At 35.4% G+C, this 15,670-nt stretch overlaps 1 protein-coding gene across 1 annotated transcript in view; it reads left to right on the top strand.

Annotated features, from left to right (window-relative positions):
* Nucleotides 1–4,687: 4,687 nt before the first annotated feature.
* Nucleotides 4,688–15,670, top strand: part of UNC13C (unc-13 homolog C) — a 127,448-nt gene continuing 116,465 nt past the window's right edge. Inside the window, exon 1 of the mRNA XM_021537425.3 lies at nucleotides 4,688–7,673. Coding sequence (XP_021393100.2) covers nucleotides 4,703–7,673 — 2,971 coding nt within the window. The 5' untranslated portion in view covers nucleotides 4,688–4,702. The remainder of the gene's footprint in view (nucleotides 7,674–15,670) is intronic.

Here is a 15,670-nt window from a genome sequence, read left to right as displayed (position 1 = left end):
TTTCCAAGTAATTTCGAAGAATAAGAATATCTTCCTAGCCAAAGGGTGAGAGTGCTGATAGCGCTCCATGCTGGACTCACAACATCCATGTGTGAATGTTGGAGGGGCTGAAGGGATAGCCAAAAGTCTGCTGCTGTGAAAACCTGAGGAATTCTTGGAGCAAAGAGTAGTTACCCAAAAGAGAAAGCAGGTCTCTTCATTGCTCCCATCCCTGCCTCTGGTCAGGGTCTTCAGGCAGGTCATCCTTGTAGCATATGCAGTGTTAAGAAAAGTGTCATTTTACCTTGAGACTCACAAATTACACAAATTAAAAATGTGAGTAGTTAAAACTACAGGGAGAATTTGGGAATAATATAAAGGACCAGATAAGTGCTCTAAATTAAGTTCTTCTGAATTAGGTTAGTTGAGATGATTGTCAATATACTGTTCCTGTTATAGTAAATTAATGAAGCAATGTGGAGTGTACACTGTTCTTGCTAATGCAATGCATTAGCAAAAACTAATAATGCTTGTCAAAAGAAGGGAGCATAGGTTTCACCCAGCAGACCTGGGCTGAGGGCAAGTACTCTTATGACAAGATAACCTTAATCCCAGGCAAGCATAAAGACTGGTAAAAGACCATAATTAATAAGTCTGTATATCTGAATTCTTGATCCCTTATGTTCCTGATGGTAAGAGAACCTCTCTTAGTCTCAGTTTCTGCAGATGCAGGGTAGACTGTTTGCACTTTTTTTTTTTTTGGTATGTTTAATTAATTAATTTCTAATGAGTATTTTGCATATCACAAAAATATGTTTCTGTCTATAGACTCTAGTGACTATTTTGGCAGCAATACAGACTAGTATTGCTGCAGATGAAGAATTCTTGGTTTTGTTTTGGTTCCCCCTACCATCTTGGTGTTGTCAACATGAACTGTCATAGGGTATTTTGTAGAGAGAAACTGCACTTCAGTCTCACCTTCTTGCCTGCCCCCTTTCAATACACACAGACCCCTTGTAATTGATTAATAGTGTGAAGGTTAAGCAAGGCTATGGTTCTGCCTGGCTCTTGCTTTATTAAGAGGACAGTCTGCATCCAAAAAGCGACTTCTAACTGGAGAGAGCTGCTGCTCTGCAGCTTCATTTACTAGCATCTGAACAGAAGCTGAGCAGTTATCTAGCTATTCTATTTAAATACTAAAATTATATTTTTAAGATGATTCACTTGTTTTTTTTTTTGTAAAAATAAAGGGCTGGATTTGTTAAAATAGTTTTTTGAAATAGGGGTCTGATGTTCAGATATGTAACTAAAATGCTCTGTTTGCATTATTTAAAAAGCTATCATTTTTAACTCTGCCCACTCCTCCCCCCTTCTACCTTACACATTAGTTTTAGATTTGGAAGAAGATCCTTTATAAACTATGCTTCCAACTGACATTTTTATTTTGGCAATGCTTTGTAATCAATAAATCCAGTTGAATATGCTTGAAACTGTTCTACATTATGTGTTCGCCATCAGGTTGATTGACAAAGTTATTTTCAGACTTGCTATGGGTCAAAAGTTGATGGATGTGTCAGTTTGTCCTTTCTTTGTAGAAGGACCCCATTAAGAATTTATTTTAGTTCTAGTCTCATAATCCATAATGCTTTCTAGTTTCTTGCTCTATTACCATCTGGCATAAAGTCCATACCTTACTGCTGTAATATTTCAACATGAATCCTTATGAGTTGAATTTCAGCATAAAAACTGTTTTCATTCAATAAATAAGCAAAGTAAGAATTAAAAAAATTAGGTCATAATGGTTTATCTGGAGACCTGGATAAAATGAGAAAGAACAAAGTCAATCATTTGAATGAGGTGCAAGTTGTCATTTGGAGACTATGTGCTTTTTGAGAAACCCATCTTATGGAGTTTTAACTTTACATAGATTTAAAATGTTAAGAACAACCCTTGCAAATCTTTACAGAAAGAAATGGATGAGACCTGTAATGATTCAAACTTGATTCCATGTGTAGACTTACTATTGTAGAAAATGAGTTTTTGACAGAGCAATGGTAGGCTGTAAACTGATTAACAGATCATATGACTAATACAGCTGAGATGGAATAGAACTCGCATGACAGAACATAAATCTGCTCCATTTAGCAGATCTCCCTGTGTTTGTAACAGTACAGCTTTTAATTCACTATGGCGTTGTCAGAAACTGGGTTTAAATAAATTCAGTTCTGAATGTTCAGCTGTTTGTAATACTTTCAGTTAACTCTGATAAAAAGCCTTGGTTAAACGCCAGGTAAAACACACACACACACGCGCACACACGCACACGCACATATATATATATGTGTGTGTGTGTATGGCTTGCTATGAAATCAAGATTCTTCTGCAGAGAAGCATTAAACCTTATTTAAAGTAAGTGGAAATGTTCCAGATTCCAGTGATAACTTCATTATTTCTTGATGCTTTTTAGATTGAGACAGGAAACAAGCCTTCTGGCTTGTCTATACGTTGTTGATTTGAAGTCATTTGAAGCATGTCCAAGTCATCTAAGTGGAGTTTATATAAGAGAGCATTTAAAAATCTGTGACTTTGTGGGCAAAGGAGGTAGGCAATCACACTTCAGATCTTGTTCAATAAATGGTTACAAGCATTCAGTGTAAGAGCTGAATGGTTAACAAGTGTTTCTACATCCAGAAACATGCCTTTGACGTTGAAAAGTGTCCCAAGATGGTTCCTTTCTCTACTAATAATATGTGAGAACAAGGCAGCCTTGGCTCTAGTGAAACTTCTCAATATTCTGAGAGATGTCGTTTGCATTTCTTGAAAACTGCATGCAGTCTCATTGGCCATTCTTTTGCTTCAAAGTATTGCTTGCTCTTAATTCACTCTTGATGCTTTAGGCATAAGCCTATATGAAAAAGTGGCAAGGACTGTGCTGATGCCTGTGTGTTAAAAATATGATTCATGTCCCCCAGATATTTAATCTTTTTATAAAATAATAAATAGACACTTTGGCAAGAGTGAAGAATGTTATCTATTCTTCTGCTCACTCTGCATCCCAATTTTGTTATAACTGGAAAGGAAATAAGTCTGTTTACATCCTCTGTTCCAGGATTCCAGAAGCCACCCAGGCTTTTAGCAGCTTTTCCTGTGCTCTGTGCAGAACAGTGCATTTTGCCGCTGCAGTATTTATGAGGGTTTAGCGTTTATTATTTACCTTTACATATGTGTATATATCTAATGAATAAATATATAGAGTGTAATAGCAAGGTCAGTGAAGACAAATTATGCAATGCAAAGACCACATCTTGAGGTATGTCAGTGGATCATGATGTTTCATAGAGTGCCAAGATGTTTGCAGACAAGGACAGTTCATATTATCTACTCCTCTTCAGACACCACAGAGCAATTTTTAACCCTTTATCTAAACAGATTTCTTAGTCTGCCAAAGAATGTTTAGTTGCTTTAAGAATCAAAATGGCCATTTTAAGAACTTCTTTGATGGATTTTTCAGAGCTGGATTTTTCTGAGCTGGTTGCCTTGCTTATTATTCCACAGCTGTGATACTGGGAGGTGAATGGTATGCTGTACAGAAGAATACATTGACATGTTTAAAATGTATTGACTACATTTCTATGGAACACAAGCTTTTGTTGTATGGAATGGAAACTTTTGGATACCTCATGGAAGCTTTTTAGGCTTCTTTTAGATCAAATAGTTTTCCTATTGTAATGGTACCTATTTATGTCCTGGAACTTGTAAACTATGTTTTGTGTAGGTTTGCAGGGTTTTTTCTGTTATCAGAATAATGTCAAATTGAATAACCTGGATGAAAATTTCCATTAGTTGTCATTATTTTCTGCTATACTCTAGGAGTTGTTTTATTTTTACTTCTTAAAGAAGAGATACCAGGAAGATAAGCCCACTTCTGAGTCCTGGCTTATCATAGCATATTCGAGTCTGGTATCAAAGCAACTATTTCACAAACTATAGTCATATACATAATTCAATCTCAAGATAGAACACCACATTGTGTATACCATACTCACTTGTACCTGAATCCTACCTTGTTCCAAAAGATGAAGCAAGAGAACTTTCTACTTCTGTTTTGTTAGTTAGTAACCATTAGTTGTCTTGTCCTTTTTTTTTTTTTTTGATCACTGTTTTATATCATAAGGATCTCAATTGAAATGTCAGTACTCTGAAAGAAAGCAGAAAGCATTTTGAACTGAGTATCTCTGTTAAAGTCAGAGAATTAAACTGGATGAAGGCTGGAAATACATATAGCTTATTAGTTCTTGTTAACAATATTGCCTAGAACTGTTTTCAGCTTCAATATTTCATGAAAAAATCTATCCAGATAATTAGGGGGAATCATCTGTGTTTTCATTGTAACCTAGTTAAAACATCATCAGTATTATTGAATGATACGTTTGCTTGACAGACATTGTAATGTCGTTCCCTCCTTTTTAGACACTTCAAGAAGCCATGTCCAACACAGTGAGATTTTGCAAGACATACAAAGCCTCTTCAGGATTTTGTTTCGAACAAGCCAATGTGTGATTTTTTTGTTTTAGTTTTTCTGTCACATTATTCCAGAGCATCAGTAGTTTTTATGGCTATTGTCTCCATTGAAACATTTGCCAATGATCCTTTTGGAGATACAAATACTTCTCTGGATCAAAAATTGTGTTTTATGGAAACAGCTTAAAATAAATTGCACTCCATGGTTTCTGCGCTCTTCAAGAGCCTGATCTCATCTTATATATATAAGATTTGCAAAGGAATGTTTACAAAGAAATCGGGAAATAGTACAAAAAGGAAAGAGAGTTGTCAGAACAAAAAGGAACAAGACTTAAGTCAGATTGGACAAACAAAAAATCCAAAATTTTCCAATACTTTAAAAAGCACCGTTAAAAAGATTGCCAAGTGCCCATCTGCTCGCAACTTATCAACTGAAGAAGAGGAAAGCAATAGAGAATTTTCACTTTCTCCAACATTCAGTTACAGAGTTGCTATTGCCAATGGACTGCAAAGGCATATTTTTGTAGCAAACACTAATAATGAAGATATAGTTCAAGACCTGTCTTCAAATGATAGCTCATGTTCTGAGTCATTAAGTGAAGTAAAAACGAATAGCAAGAAAAACGAATACTTATCCCACACAATGCCTGTGCGACGCAACAGGAAGAGCTTGAGCAGCCTGGCAGCCTCTGATGGAAGTTCGGATGGAGAGCGCACTTTACACACACTGAAGCTGGGAGCCTTACGAAAACTAAGGAAATGGAAGAAGAGCCAAGAATGTGTCTCGTCAGACTCAGAGCTAAGTTCATGGAGGAAAACATGGGGATTAAGAAGTAAATCTCTGGACAGAACTGGCCGTCACCAGAAATCAAATACTCTTGAACCTGGCTTTAGTTCAACAGGTTGTATTAGCCAAACCCATGATGTTATGGAAATGATCTTTAAAGAGCTTCAGGGAATTAGTCAAATTGAAACAGAACTCTCTGAATTAAGAGGGCATGTTAATGCTCTGAAACAATCAATTGATGAAATTTCTAGTAGTGTAGAAGTTGTGCAAAATGAAATTGAACAATTGCGAACTGGATTTGTACAGTCCAGAAGAGAAACTCGGGACATACATGACTACATTAAGCAGATAGGCCACCCAGGAAACAAAGCAAGTCTTAGGTTTCTAAATGTGCCTGAAGAGCGGCTGGAAAAAGCTGAAAGCATAGTTTACAAAATATTAATGGAAAAAATGGGATTCTCAGAGGCACAAAGCACTATTAAAATTGAGTTTGCCCAAAGGCTTGGGCAGCAAAGAGACTGTCCAAATGCAAAGCCAAGACCCATTCTTGTTTACTTTGAGTCATCACAACAGAGAGATTTGATTTTAAAAAAGTCTTATAAACTTAAGGGAACTGGCATTGGAATTTCTACAGATATATTTTCCCATGAAATAAAAGATAAAAAAGAAAGAGGGCTTCCTTCCTCTCAGACATATGAAAGCATGGATATGAAATTTTTAACAGTGGAGACAAAATCTAAAATGCATGACTGGGAGTCACCTGACAGTGATAAAGACTTGGAGTCAGATATAAATAAGAACAGTTATGCAAAAATATCTAAATCAGCATTTCAGATAAAAACAAGCACTACAAAGGGGACTACTGAGTCCCCAAACACTAAAGACCTTGACAGAACTGCTGACAATAGCACCTTTTCACACAGAAGTTATGACAATCAGTCACCAGAATTTGACACTATGGAAAAACAATCAAAGGCCTATTATTCAGATGTGACTCCTTTATGGCATTTACAGAATGACTTTGCAACACCAAAGCTTAGCCGTTCAGAATCAGATTTCTCAAAATTGTGTCAGTCTTACTCTGAGGATTTTTCAGAAAACCAGTATTTTAGCAGAACAAATGGCAGTTCATTGTTGTCTTCCTCTGATCGAGAACTTTGGCAGCGAAGGCAAGATGATTCTCTAAACTGGTATGGCAGTTCCCAGGAACAGACTTTTGCCCAAGACATGCAGCAGTATCCAGAGCAAAATGAAACAGGGAACATAGAAACTGTTGATAGTGGAGTAAGCAATGGAATAATCCGTGTGTCTGGAGATATAAACCATTATGATGATAGTCAGCTTTCTTTACAGGATGATCTTTCCCCATGGAAAAACTGGAATCAGTTGGAACAAGGGGCAGATTTGGGCCTAGACTCATCCACGCAGGAAGTTTTTGTGTATGATATGAGCAGCCCTTCAGACCAACAAACAGATTTTGGAAAGGGCCAAAGTTCTGACCTCCAGTATGATACTGAAAGCTATGATTTTACACTAGATGGTACTTCTCCATCTTGTCCGGGCCTTGACAGTGAAACACAAAGTCAGTGGACTGGTCAATATGATGATTATCAGGAAACAAATTCTATCTCCTCTTATCAGAATCAAAACAAATTGCCTATGATGTACCGAAGTCAAAGTGAACTACCAAGTGACGACTCGGAGGAAACTGCCCTTAAATCATGGCACAGCCGATTAAGCATAGATCTTTCTGATAAGACTTTCAGCTTTCCTAAATTTGGATCTACACTTCAGCGTGCTAAGTCAGCTTTAGAAGTAGTCTGGAATAAAAGTACACAAAGTTTAAGTGGGTATGAAGACAGTGGATCATCTTTTATGGGAAGGTTTAGAACATTATCTCAGTCTACTGCAAATGAATCAAGTACAACACTTGATTCTGATGTTTATGCTGAGCCCTATTGCTACAAAGCTGAGTATGAGGAAGAATTAATTGAACCATCTGGTGAGAATGAAACGGACTATGTAGAAGTAATGGAACAAGTCCTTGCTAAACTTGAAAACAGAACTAATAGTAGTGAAACTAGTGAGCAGATCCAAGAGTATGAACTGGACCAGTCTTTGTATGAAACTCCATATGCCATGCTACCAGAGGAACAATATGACACACAGTTTGACAGTGTGATCAGTGAAGAGATATTGGAAGTTGAAAGTGACTTGGCTCCTGAAGTAGAAATAAAGGAGGATGAAAATCAGAATGTCCCAGAGATGATTACTGAAGTTACTGAAATTCCAAAGAAAAAAAGAGTACGACCATCATTTAAAGAAGCTGCTTTGAAAGCGTACAAGAAACAAATGAATGATTTGGAGGAGAAGATCCTTGCTGGAGGTAATAGTGTTTTAATACTATCTTCTAAGTAAAACGTTGTTCTCATTAGAATTGGACATTGCGTTTTGTATAGTACCTCTTCTTGCTCCCATTGAATTCAGCAGAAAAAAACTCCTTGTATCTGGTTTTGTTAAGAGGGTGAAATAGTTCCACAGAAATAAAAATATTAAATTTTTTCAAATTCTTTTTAAATAGTTTTCTGAATATGTTTTGTGAGACATGCATGTAAGAAACTATATTTCTTTGAATTTCAGTAACTTGAAAATTAAATTTCACGAGATTTAAGTCTTGAAAAGAACTGAATAGTATACTGTTCTTAGTTTCCTCATAGTTTTAGAAATGTATTTAAAGGAGTAATAGAGGCGTTCCGATACTACACTTTGCTTTCTTCAATAGTTTTCAAGGCATTGTTGGTTCTGTATTCATCCTGATGGGCAGTGTTCTCTACCCCCTATGCAACCCATAACATCTTATGTATTTATAAGAGTAGAAGTCTAAAGTGATTCTATGTCTGTTCTTACTTTGATTCTGTCCTTATTTGTACTCCCAACAAGCTCTCAGAGTAGTCAGTCCCCAGAATGGGATGAAAAGAGTGTGGAAGAAAGACAAGAGTGTAAATGGTAGCATCCATGTATGAAGAAGTTCCTTTAGGAAGGAACTAAATTCACAGGAGGGTTTGGCACTGATTTTTTCATTATTTTTTCTCTTTTGTATTATCAGACTTCAAAGCAGACAGTTGTATATATAACTTTAATAATATACAATGTAATTACTAGTAATAGACAAAGTAATATATTAGTGATACACAAATATGGTGATACTCAATGTAAACATTAATTGTAATTCTAATAACATCCATTATAATATTGCATGTGCATTTAATTGGGAGCATCATAATGACTGTAGCTAGCCAGATGGTAATTGTCACCTTGACTGAATCTTTCCTTTATCGGCCTTGGAAAATAATCACCTGATACAAAAAGATGAAAAACTGTGCCTTTAGCCAAAGATTGTAGTAGATTGTAGATTTAGTAGTAATGAGCTTGAGTTACTACAGTGTTTCTTTTGTACATGAACAACTACTTTTACAATAAATATATAGTCAACTTGAAAGTCAGTTACATATGCATTTAAATTTTGATAGTAGTAGAGTTTATTTTAAAGTCTATTTTACCTTTAACTAATGATACTCAATTGTATGCTTGTATTTTGCAGCAGTTTTTCTACAGTACTCTGTTAGACACTAGGTGATGTGTATATGAATGAACAGCTATCAACAGGACTTTCATTACTTCTTCCTGATTTTGTGAGGCATAGTAGAAGGGAACAACATCCATTTTACCTAGTCGTTGTATAATAGGAATATAATGGTCTCAGGAATATATTAAAGAAAGCACACAAGGAAGACCCCAAATTTTGAAACCCAAATTGATTCTTGTATTTAAAGTCTGTGTGTTTGGGAATAGTGGGAACAGTTGCTAGAAAAAGAGAACTAACTTTGATAGATCCCATGCAATCCTTTATAGGAATTATTTTATAGGAATCCTTTAGTCTCTTTTACACTTGTTTTTGTCTTCTAATCTACTGACATTTTTTCTTCTGAATAACTGAAACTTTTCTTTTATTTACAGAGAATCCATTTGATACCAAGACCAGTTAATGAAAATGTGATACTGGGTTGTATTCTATTTGTATTCTATGGGACCAAGTGTCTGCATGGTTAGTAGATGTCATACTAGGACCTCCACTTACTTTTCAAAAAAATAAATTAATAGAATATTATAAAAGAGGAGGGAAATAAAGGAGAAAGGTAATACATGAGGAGGTTAAGGGGAGTTTAAAAATGAACTGCTACAACACACTACTTCTCAGCTCATTCTGAGAACAATATATATTCACTCTTGCACAGCAGCTCTGTTTCCTCTTCCTACTGTTTTCCATGCCATCAAGGAAGAGGATACATTTTTCAGTCAGGAATTCTGCTGCAGCAGTCATCAACTGGTTTTTACGAATGGGTCTTCCGGTCCTGTATCACACCTAGCAATACCTATTAGCAGTGCCTATTAGCAATACCTATTGTCTTTCATGGTTTTTATATCTAATGGATGAATATGATATTCTTACTTTATGTCTGTCCACAGAACACATAACAGTTCTTGAGAATTTAAAACTTACAAAATACCTTTTCTAACTGAAGTAGTCTATTCAAAGAATACATTACCTGAAAACTCTTTTTGTTGAGTGACAGGTAGTATTGTTGGAGGAAAATCTTTCTTTATCTCACTTTTAGCTTACTCTCAGTGAGCTGGATAATGGATATTATAGTCAGTCTATTCACAGATAATGAAATCCACAGGTGGGATGTCTGTCCTTGGAGATAGTCAGAATCCATCTGGACACGGTCCTGGTCAGTCTGCTCTGGGTGGCCTGATTTGAGCACAGTTCTTAGACAAGGCCTCCATAGTTCCCTTCCAGCTTCAGCTGTTCTGTGATATGGAAATGCATTTTTGAATACTTTGTATGCAGCCTTTGAAGAGGGGTGTCTTCTTAATGTCAGTTTGGTTGCTAAGACAAAACACCTTCATTTTCTGTTTATTATTTGAATGGCACAGTCTAGAAAAAAAGATTTTTTTAAATCAGTTCTTAAAGGAGTTCTTCAGAAGTCCCAAAACATATTTTGTAACTTCTCATTTTTGACAACCTGCCTTCTCTTCTTTATGTGTGTAATTAGGCATGTCCAGAGAATACTTAGTTTGTCATTTAAGCAAATAGTTGTATAAGGTATTCAGTTTTCATTTTAATATTTACAGGAGCAATAATCACTTTTTTTTTTAAGTGACTAATATCTGTTCTAGGGTTTACATTACTTCTATGAACATTTTTGGGGCTTTATTACTCTCTTACCCCTGTAACTAATTCACAGTCAGCTCCAGAGTTCTTACTTCAGATGGAAAAGTACTAGAAAGAGAACAATTTATTTGAATTAATCTTCATTATATAACCAAAACCTAAGCTATTCTTCAATGAATTGTTTCTTTCCTCCATGTAAGCAGGAGTTGTTAGACAACAATCTGTCCAAGCAGAGATAGAACCATATAATATAGTAGTTTTAGTTCTTCACTTTAATACAAAAGAAGGGTTTGGAATGATATTATTTTCATTCTAGTAATGCATAAGGTAAGGCAAATAAATCTTTGGTACATAAATAATTTGTTAGTGTACAAGAACCTCATAAGATAGCCCTGTTCTTTGTCACTAGCTGGAGGAAAAAATACACTCCAGGCTGATTGCTTATGTATTATTTATTGGAAAATGTTTTTGGAGGCATACTGGAATGACTAGGTTATATGAATGAGAGGAGACATGAGCAGTACCTGAGTAATCCTCAGATTTAAAGTTCTGTAAGGGTATAGAGACATTGCATGGATGCATGCATATTAATGGAGGGATTGATGGCTTGAAAAAAAAAAAAATGCTACCCTGTTGTTTGTTTCTTTTTACACTGTAATTGAGAATGACTAATGCTTTTATTCATTGTTCTAGTCCTCACTTGTTTTCTAGCTTTCTTTTTCCCTAGTGGCTTCTTTCATTCCATCCCTATCTTACCTTTTACAGGTGCCTTAGCATAAGCATGATTTTCTGTCCTGATGAAACTATGCCTCTGGAAAAGATTCCAGAGTTGCATGCACTCTTCTCAGTTGCTTTCAATAACAGACTCTTTCTATGAGTGGTAGTTTGTGAGCAGTAGCTTCTTGCTCCACTTGTTGAAGATCTTGGTCATCATTTGACATGTCAGATTTTAAAAATCATTCCGATTTTAAAATGCCTTTGGTCTGAATTTTCAGACACAGAGTAACCTCTAGACTGTTTATGATGTTAAGATGTGTGGAGTCATCTAATTCTATACACAGATGCAGTGGGAACTCAAGAGGACAGGGAACAGGAATTGGATTTGCCTCTTTCACAGGGGAGAGAATTGTTTTTATTGTATAGGAAGGATTTGTATTTCGGTTTGTGGTGTCTGACTGAAGAACAGAACTTGGAGATGAGTATGAATACACTCTTTATTTTGTTTAACATCTGAAACCAAAGGAACCAGTAATATATTACCTCACTGTCCTGGTGCTGTGGTCATTTGGTTCCATGTTAAGAAAAGCTGCCAGGAAAATAAGCTTATTTCAATGCAAATTCAAATTCTGCCTATTAAAACTATGATTTTTCTGAAACAAGTACTTATTTTCTTATTTGGACAGCTTTCTAGCCTTTTTTATGAAAACTGTTAGTAGGAATTGACTTAGCTGTATTTTCTCAAAGACTAAAGGCTTTAGAAATTAATCTAACCCTGGCTTGCTGTACCTGGACTTTTTTCCCTATCTCTTACCTTCATCATGTTTGTTTTTAATGCACTTGCATAGGTGCACAGTTACTCATAGCTAATAGCTGTTGTTAATAGTTAATAGTGTTGTACTGGTTTTGTTACGTGAATGTGTCTTAGATTTGGACTTGAAATGATCAGTGCTATGGGCCAGATGAAAATAAATTGATCTGGTATTGTTTAGTAAATTAATCAGTCATTTTATAGCCACTCAGATGGAAATTGGATAAAAAAAACCTTACTCTGCTCATGAACATTCCTTACTCTTTGATGGTGACTGTAATGGAGAAATAAAAAGCTTATTAGAAGTTAAATTGGTTTTTTTATATGAAAGAGTTCCTCTGCACACAGTCTACTTTAACTGTATTGGGAAATAGACTTTAAGAAAGGACTACTGTTTGTACAAAGAGAAATATATCCCATTTTATTGCTTAATTGTTTGGGGTAACTACATTGACTGATTAAAATATGATGAGTTGTGTTTGGGTTTGGGGGGGGGGTGGATTTCTGTAAAACTAAAGTTCCTTTTCAGACTGCTGGTGCAGACTGGCAAAGAGAAGGATGTCCTAGACAGATGGCAGAAATTTAGTTTAGTGTTTAAAATACTGAAGCAATTAATAAAGATATAACATATATATTTGCTTGTATTATGCCAAACTGAGATGCCTGTTCTTTCATTGACCAGTACTAGCAGCTAATGCCAATCAGTCTTGTTCATAAGATAGTATAAAAGAGATTGTTGGTAAGTCACCTTTTGCCCTTTTTAATCAGTCTGCTTTTGTTACAATGAAAGTTACAGTTTTTCATGCTTTGGGAATTCTTTGAAAGCTAAGAGCATTCTGTTCTCATTACATCTTGTTTCTTCAAGTATTTTGTTGTTAAAAATTAAATATGCTTTTTATAAAATAACCAAAAATTAAATCTAAACTATCTTGAACTAATGCTGCTTTCAGTTGATACTGTATAGACATACTTTATACCATTGAGGGGTGTGTTAACGTAAACCCAGATTCTGCAGAATCCCCCAACCAGGCTTGAAGCTGAGTTGTGGCCACACTCTTAAGTTACCTGGAAGTTTGGCCTCACCTTGTTCAGAGTAATAAATGAAGCAGTTTTTTATGTGATCTCTTTGAGAAGCCTTTCCTGCACTCAGCCCAATGGCATTTTGCACCTTCTGATCTCAGGCACAGTCTGATGGGAGGAAAAGAAAGTGGCCGAATTAACACAATTAGTCTTTGCATCACTGGGAAAGAATAGTTGAGACAGAAACACTCATAGTTAATAAAAGTAGCAGCAGTACCTAGCGCCAAGGTTTCTTGTTCTGTTTGAAAACATTGGAGCCACAGTGTTTAGTGATAAAAGGTTTTGTTTGATTTCCCACATCTCGTTTATTTATGGTTTGTTTGGGTTTTTTTCATAAGAGTGATAAATTACTTCATTAATATAAGGACTGATTGTGTAGTGGCTGATATAGTTCATCTGCAATGTTTAAGGAAAATGAATATATATTCACCTAATGTATCATCTATAAAGACATAGGTTTGGGGACAGAGTACTTTTCAACAGAAGGTGATTAATCTATTGTGCTTCTCTTCATGTGTAAATAATGTAAAAAGGCAGATTCTAGAGTGTTTTCGTCTGTGTAACTTCTCTGTTTACATCAGAAGATGGTCACAATGGAACAGGTGTATTGTGCAAGCAGCCTAGGGAAGAAATGGTTACTCTTGCTATACATTTTAATAGATGTGTGGTGCTGAGGAAACAAGATTACTGTAAGTTAAGGAATCTATTTTGGTGCTGTATTGGGAATGACAGTGAACCGCAGCAATTTAATAATCCAGTTTTTCCAACTGTCTTTATTTTCTTTCTCAACACCATGTTTGTGTCTCTCATTTCATCAGGTAAACAAAATGATGGATGTCTTTAACTCTTTTTTGGGGGAAATGGGGAAGTGGTACAATAAGAAGCTGTAGTTGTACAGGATGGGAGGATATAAAATATATTTTCAGATGATGTAGGTAGAATCTGATGAATATTCCTGCACCCAAACTGGTTAGCCACAATTCCTTTTTCACATGTGCATGTGTGCACTCTTAAAATCCTCCACTAATATTACAGGAGGTAAAACAGTGTTCTAAAGAATTATTAAACACTCCATGCATTCAATCAGGATGGTGCTGATGAACCAAGGTATATTGATTTGATTCATCTTTGCATGCTTGTTTCATGCACAGGAGAGTGAATGGTTTTGCTGGAGTGAGGCGTAAGTCTTTATACCCTTCCCTTCCTATTTCTCTATTGTCCTTTGATGAAAAAGGGAGATATTAGAGACTTAAAACAGAAAATGGCAGTCTGTCCAGCTTGAGATTAGTAGATTTGTAGAAATGTTGCTTTTGAAAAATTATGGCAGGAAATGTAATTAGTTAGTCATGAAGATAATGCATCCATCTTTTTGTCTGTGAAGAAAAAACAAGTAATTACATTCACCAGCTACTCTAAAGTTGGGGCTTTATGAAAGGATGCTCTGTATCAGTTGCTTGCTACACATTCAGTCTGTACTTTTTCCCCACTTGTTAAGTGCATTAAAGAATGATTTAAAAAACTGCTTATTATATCTTCCAGGAAACATCATAGTGATCTTCTGGCTTATTGTGTTTTAATTCTGTAGTTATAGCATTTGTTCTTATCAGAAGATCTTGGGTTATAATACTGGGTCTCTTTGTAAATAGGATAGTAACCAAATAGATTGAAGAGCAACAGTTTAACATAGTAACTCCTGCTAAATCACTGTTCATTACATCAGGGAAATGCATGTCACAACAACATTTGTGTAAGTCTCAGATTCAAAAAATTCTGTTACCAGATCACTTTTCCTAGAATAATTACACATATCCTTTAAGCATAAAAAACAAATAAACCAATCAGGTAAAACCCCAAACAAAACCAAAAACCCAACCAAACAACAAAGGAAAAAAAAACAAAAAACAAAAAAAAAAAAACACACACACAACAAACTATTCCAAACATCCAAATCAGTAAGATTGGCAGAAATCCATATTTTGGCTGTTTAATAAATACAGACAAAAAAAACCCAACAAAGCAGACCTCCACAAACCTATTCTGTTTAGAGCATGGCTTCTGATTTTCAGAAAAGTGATTTGTTAAAACTGCTAGTTTACTCTGTAAACAAAGAAACTCTCTGCTACTCTACTTATAAAAACAATATTTTAACTGACTTTAATGTAGATTGATGAATATTCATGCAGTTTGTCTGCTCTTTTTCAGCTTAAACAGATTTAAAGCTGCTAGAGCTAAGAGAAAAGGGTGACCATGAATGTCAGCTCCAATGGGATTTTATACTGGTTTTGCTGGGAAAATGAACACAATATTGTAGCATCAAGAGTAAAAAAATTTCTTTTTATTTCAAAAATATTTAAGCATTTTCTTCAGATCATTGTGTTTTAGATGTGGAAATAACACTGCAATATTTTTGAATGCAGCTTTGGGATAAAATGAATCTTGTTAAAGCATCAGGCTGGAAAAATATCTAGACATGCATTTAAAAAATGTAATGACTTGGAAAAATGTGAATTTATAAATAGGCTCCAGTATTCCTCTTGTG

This window comes from Lonchura striata, chromosome 11 (assembly GCF_046129695.1).
Source record: "Lonchura striata isolate bLonStr1 chromosome 11, bLonStr1.mat, whole genome shotgun sequence".
In the NCBI taxonomy this organism is placed as follows: domain Eukaryota; kingdom Metazoa; phylum Chordata; class Aves; order Passeriformes; family Estrildidae; genus Lonchura; species Lonchura striata.
This window is presented reverse-complemented; position numbering and strand designations above follow the sequence as displayed.